The sequence below is a fragment of the Sinocyclocheilus anshuiensis genome, unplaced genomic scaffold (genome assembly GCF_001515605.1).
Source record: "Sinocyclocheilus anshuiensis isolate Anshui unplaced genomic scaffold, SAMN03320099.WGS_v1.1 scaffold132, whole genome shotgun sequence".
Lineage (NCBI taxonomy): Eukaryota > Metazoa > Chordata > Actinopteri > Cypriniformes > Cyprinidae > Sinocyclocheilus > Sinocyclocheilus anshuiensis.
This window is the reverse complement of record NW_015555730.1, coordinates 942,761-949,440: the sequence shown is the minus strand read 5'-3', so window position 1 is coordinate 949,440 and position 6,680 is coordinate 942,761. Positions and strand designations below refer to the sequence as shown.

General features: G+C 37.1%; 1 protein-coding gene across 1 annotated transcript in view; it reads right to left on the bottom strand.

Moving 5' to 3' along the window:
• Nucleotides 1-449, bottom strand: part of s100v2 (S100 calcium binding protein V2) — a 3,999-nt gene extending 3,550 nt beyond the window's left edge. Inside the window, exon 1 of the mRNA XM_016466252.1 lies at nt 269-449. Within this exon, the coding sequence (XP_016321738.1) occupies nt 269-280 (12 nt within the window). The 5' untranslated portion in view covers nt 281-449. The remainder of the gene's footprint in view (nt 1-268) is intronic.
• Nucleotides 450-6,680: the final 6,231 nt, after the last annotated feature.

Genomic DNA, 6,680 nt, shown 5'->3' with positions numbered 1-6,680 from the left:
GAGAGAGAGAGAGAGAGAGAGAGAGAGAGAGAGAGAATCGCGAATAACCTTTAATAAAAACTAGTTCCTTTGACAACAACAAACAACAGCATCTGGACACCGTTTCGGTCAAGTGCGGAAGATTACCGAGAAACGCGAAGTTTCAAGAGAACAAACCTACGAAACGCAGCTTATGTAAAAACTCATAAACACATAACTGCATGAAACCCAATTGAAATGTAAACGAGCAATCACAAATACATAGACTAATATAACGTAAACCACCTACCTGTGTCGCCATTTGACGTGAGTTGTTTTATTTTCTTGGCTCTAGATAAACTTTACTGTTCCCGTCGTGCAATGCTCGTTACTTTACACTCTCAGCGTCCCATCGCTTCTGTCACATCTTGGCTGACATCCTGAATCCTCCCACTCAGGAGAAAAAAACTAAACACACCTTCCGTGTTAGAGACTGCTATGGGAAAAATGTCTCCTGTAACTTGATGCTTTAGGACAGTGAACCTAACGGGGCGGAGACGATCGGGTTTCATAGGCTCCGCACTCTGGAAAAAACTCTGGAAAACCAGGTTTCGGTATGACACATTTTTGTTGATGGATAAAACTATTGGAAAACAGACTTACTGCTCCTTTGGGAACACATCTGGAAGCTCTCAGGATAAAAATTAGTTTGCGCAACAACAGGCCCTAGTTCAAGAACGTGTGGTTGGGTTTGCATTGGGCTAGTTTTTCTTTTGTTTTTAAAGAACTGAGAAGTTCTGGCAGATATTCAATGCGCTGTATATTGCTTTGGGTAACAGGACTGTATGTATTTTTTATGATATTCTTTCCAGGAAGCCTTCAAAAATACTTTATAGTGGGATTCCTATTGATCAAGGCGTGTCCCTGGTCATATCAAAATTCATTGGCTTTCCTCTGCTTGTTTTCTGAACAGTTCTGGTAATGCACAGGCAAGGGCATGCTCAGCATTTTGGGTGGGTGCACTGAGAGTACTAGACATGACACACCTTTGACAGCATTACATGAGCGTATTACTTGTACAGAATATAGGACAGCAATGCACAGGTGTGTATAATCACGCAGATTTACACATAAACAAACTGAGCACTGAATTAGTCAGTCTGTCCTCATCTTCAAACAGTTGCACCACCCTCTTGTGCAAGTTCAAAAATGGTGATTGATACCTAGTGGGCTTTGTATAACTGACTCGTTTAAACAAGCAGAATTACACATGCACAATCATATGAATATTTCAAGCGTTCAGAGACTTTTTTCATTTTGCCATATGTACACAACCCTTTTTGAAAAAGAAGTACACTTTAGCATACTAATGTACTTCACAAGAATATACTTTTGTGTGAATTGAATAGGGTTTTCAGACACTTAATTACATATTATTTACAATTTAATGAAAATTAATAACAGTTTAAATTAATATTAAATCCAGTTAGTTGAAGTGCTTTTCTGACAGTTAAGTACGACTTGAGTATGTCTTTATATGTAATTTCATACTTCTGTTGTTTTGGTTATAAAGGTAAATAAGTTTATTGCTGAATGTACTGACAGGCATTTATGGTAAACTAAAAATGTACTTTAATGTAATTTCTATTGAAACTTATATGTCATGCATATAAATATATTTTTAATTACACATTTGTAATGATGAAGTTGCAATTTAGTTAAAGTACGACTTGAGTATGTCTTTATATGTAATTTCATACTTCTGTTGTTTTGGTTATAAAGGTAAATAAGTTTATTGCTGAATGTACTGACAGGCATTTATGGTAAACTAAAAATGTACTTTAATGTAATTTCTATTGAAACTTATATGTCATGCATATAAATATATTTTTAATTACACATTTGTAATGATGAAGTTGCAATTTAGTTAATTTAAAATATATTAACTTTAAATGCAATAGTGAATAACACACTACCGTTAAAATTATAATCAAGTACTTTGTGTTTTAGTATGCTAGTCAACACATCAAAATAAGTGTACTGCTTAAAATTGTATTCATTTGACATTAGTACAAAGTGCACTTTATAAAATTGCACTTAAGTGTGTTAAAAACATGAGCTCTCTTTAAGTGAACTAAAGTGGCCTTTTATTTCATTATCTGCAGGTACAGTTTTTTTTTAAAGTATGCTTTTATAGTTTGAAGTACACTACAATAGCACATTCAGTACAATTAAGCACACTTCTTTTTCACAATGAAACAGGGAATACAATGGCCCTTTGTGTCTGGCTTATGAAGTGTTATTGTCAGTTTCTTTAGTGCATGTTGATTCTGGTTTGTTACTCTACTGTTTGTTTCTGTGTCAACTTGAAAGAATCATGGTTTAGTACCATCTTAAAATACATTGTAGATGGTCACATTTTTTCCTTTTCTTGCTACACATTGTCATTTAGTTTGGGTGTATGCACAAAAAAATTCTTCACATACCACACAGTTTTTTGATGGCAAGCTGCTATTTGCAGACTGCCCGTTTTACCTGCAGTCCACTGCAAATGTTACATACTTGCAAAGAGAACAAATGTGCTTTGTACGTACAGACTCGTGTTCACACTTGTATGGTTGTGGTGCATAGATTACGCATATACTTCAGAGTTTCAGCGTCAAAATGTGCTCATGAGTGTGTCATCATCTACCTTACAAAGGTGCTTCAATAAATGCCACACTCTTGTGAATGACTAAACAGAGAGAGCATTGGAATGATTTTTGGTATAAAATAAAAATCAATAATTTTGACCCATACAATGTATTTTTGGCGATTGCTATAAATATACCCCAGCGACTTAAGACCGGTTTTGCGGTCCAGGGTCACATATAGTTAATTTGATCATGAAATGTTTATTTTGCCAGAACCATTAGAAAATTAGTACTATAGTAAAAATGCTATTTGGAGGGGGGGCTTTTAATTGGTTAATATATATATATATATATATATATATATATATATTAATCTGCTTGTCCTACTGTAGGGTCACTAGCAACATAACTTTAACTTTAATATCAGTGTGCCTTCCAACCTGTTACTTTTCAAATAGAGAAGTATCTAGAGAAGCAGGAAACCTGAGCGCATAAGGATTAGTTCCCTGTCACCTCAACAAGGGTTGAAATATGACTGATAGAATATGTATTTACTCTGCCTATTCTGATGCTGATGTCACAATACCCTGTCCTGTTCAAACCTGTGCTAAAGTGAATCTACGTCTACCCTGCCTTTATTTTTCATAACTACTGACATCACAGAGTCATGACTCTCCCTGTATCCGTTTCGATCCTTTCATCGGTACTGGAGCACAGGCTCCATATTTCTCCATATTTCAGTTCTCAGTCAGAGGCCTGGGGCCCACTAGGGGCCTCAGCAAACTGTCAGCAGGGCCTCAATATGACTGAAAATAAATTGAGCATTAAAATTAGCCAAAAAATCTAAAAAAATCATTTTAATTCACCTCCACATCAACTTTTTTCGAAGAGTGGAATTCCTACTGCCTAGAAAAAAAAACTAGAGCTCGTCCCCCAGTGAAAAAAAAGGACCAGCGATGTACAGTTATTCTTTGATTTCAATCAAATTAAATGGCATTAGAATATGAATTATGTTTTCATATCTATTCATATTATCAACTGATGCTCTAAAAGGACATTAGTTTGTTACATTTATTTTATCTGCAAAAAGTCGCATAAAGTAGCATAACTGCTGAACGTTTGTTGTTTTAGTACTGATTAAAGGTGAATTTTTGAGCTTTACCAGTACAGATGTTTTTATTTTATTTTTTTTTTTTATTAAGAGTCATGAAATACACTCAATACACTCAGTCATTTCAACTCTTACAGATATGAAAACAAGTGCAATTTTAGGGCCATAGTCTTGAGTATCCTGTGTTTTCTGTAGTCATTATCTACTGCAAAAAGACCTTATCAGACAACTGAAAGGAAGACCAGGTTTTTGCTGAACTAGTCAAATGAAGGCTAGATTCTGTTGTGATCGTCAGACTTGATGAGCATCCGGCTGATGATGATCTGGGTGTCTCACACTGTGGGAACAGGTAAGCAGATTTGAGTAATTTCATAATTAATTTCATAACAATTTGTTTATTTTTTATAGTCCACTAAATTGCTTGAAAAATCAAATGCATTTAAAGGTATATGTGCTTTAATCTGTGAGATATATTTATTTGTTTGTATATTTGTGTTTTGCATGTGATATTTTTTTCACTTTAGCAAACATTTAATATGCAGAAGGCAAATGATAATGGATGGCCTATACATTGACGGGCTGGAATGTTGTAATTACAAAAATTAAACGCTTCTTTATGTTGTTTGAAATTGAGATATATAAAAGCCACAATGGAAAAGAGATAACACAATAACAAACATTCCAATCTTTTGATCTAGCGACAAAGCCGTTCATTGTATGGCCGGCAGTGGCTGAGGTGATGCTGGAGAAGATGTCATTTTAAAGTGCAACATTGTAGAGCTGTACTCCCCGTGTTCAACAGTGGCTTGGCTGAGAGTCATTCCCGAGAATGCAACGATCAGCCTGACCGACAGACTTCAGATCGATCCTCATCACTCATCCAAACCAGTGGACCAGTATTTGTACCGCTGTTATCACCAATTCAACGGTGCATGACTCCAGTATGTACTACTGCGCAGCTGTGCAAAGCCGCTTTGCTCACATCGGTAATGGATCCAGAGTCATTGTGAAAGGTGAGATATAATCATAATAATAATCAGGGCTGTACGTTAACTTTTTTTTTTTCACATAGCACTGGTGCTACAGAGGTTGAAAGTTTTGTAGCACAGGCCAAAAAGTTGTAGCACACGTATAAAACGTCTGTTATCATGTCTGAAAACAAACACAAGTAATGGAGTTCATCACTTAAACAGGCACTAATGTTCCATACAGAGCACAAAAAATACAAACCATCACAAAAATTGTTTTAGACAAAGTTTTCTTAATTTGCTAAAAATGGAAGAGTGCAGAAACATAACACCTCTTACACCTTAACAAAATATAAAAGGTAGCTACTGTCCCTTTAAGAGCTTCATGCGTTTCTCTCTCAACTGTTTACTTTCATTTTAGACATAACCAACTATTTATATGTAAACCTTGTGTGTTTTTGACAGTATTAGAATAGTGGAATGAGCGGGCTGGGGGGAGGACGGCACGGAGACGTCTGCTGGCAGGTGGGACAGCTACGGCAGAACCGTTTCACTTCCGCCTCTAGTCCGGACCAGTGAAAACGGTACCGGATGCGTTGGACGGTATTATCGGCTCCTAAGGAGGGTGATTTATTTGCCCACACACTGATCACACGTGCCCTGATGAATGGTGCTCGGTGCCCGTCTCAGCGTGGTGCTCGTGTGGTGAAGTGCCGTGGTGCAGATCCCTCTCCCAGGGTGCCTTCCCAGGGCGACGCTAATCTGGACTCGGGATACTCGCCACAATACGTAAATAGAAGTTGAAAGATAAAAATGCTGGCACCCTGGAAGGTCAACTTTAAGCCGTTTTGAATTATTAGACAATGCACTGCCCAAAATAGATATGCAAAACACCACAAATAACTTTTAGGAGTGTCTTCTTTACTAAAAATAGCCAAATGAATTGCATATTTCTATTCATTTTCTCAATAAAAATAAATGGGTGTCTGTGGTACCTGACATTTATGGCCTGAGCTGAGAAATATTTGCCAATTTTATTATTATTATTATTATTATTAAATTTTTTCTGAGTCACTTCTCAGACGTTCCAAGAAGGACAAAAACAAACGGCGTCCAAAGCCAACAGATGCTGACAGGGATAACTCTCTGATTAGACAAACTTGGCAAACATGTCTGTTGCCGTTTGTCTGTGTCTGTCGGTGCAGTTTGAAATGGTCTTATTCTTAGATTTGTCTGCTGAATTATCTGCAGCTCCTTTTAAACACTTTTAAAACTGAAGTTTTAAAAAGTTGGCTTTCGAAGCAATGCAGCTGAAGAAACTGTTTCCGTAGCATTGCAACTGAACTGGTTCAATGCAGCTGGTTCCCCAAAGAATCTTCTATGATCAGTACATAAAAGAACTTATTTCTTAGTTCTTAGCTCTTAGTACTTAGAAACAAATTTATTTCTTAGTGTGAAGAACATTTCGCTAATCTAAAGAACCTTCTTCCAGTATAAAGAATCTTTTGTGGAATGGAAAGTTTCCATGGATGTTCTTCATGGAATTTTTAAGCGTGTATATGCCTCACATCTTCATTATGGACTGATTTAGAGTAAACCCATTGAACAGCAACATAATGACTGCCACAAACAGTTCAAACGCTTTATTATGTTTAGTATTTCTTTCCATTGTAACCAAATATTTCCCCTAATCTCGTTCCAGAACACACTGTGTTTCCTGTTATTGATATTCTTACTCCGCTGATCACGAACGGTCCTTTGGTCCCTCTTCAGTGTGTTGTGAACGGGGTCGAGGCTTCTCAGGTTCATATGTTCTGGACTGTGGAGAGGAGAAAAGGGAAAGGACAGCCAGTTTTGACACATGAAAACGATGGTGCCATCCAGATCTCTAGGAACCAGATTCTGTTTACTGCTGAGGAGTGGGAACGGAAGGTGCAGTGTGTGTGTGTGTGTGTGTGTGTGTGTGTGTGTAGTGGAGTTTGGAGGACAGCTCTATACCAAGGCACTTCA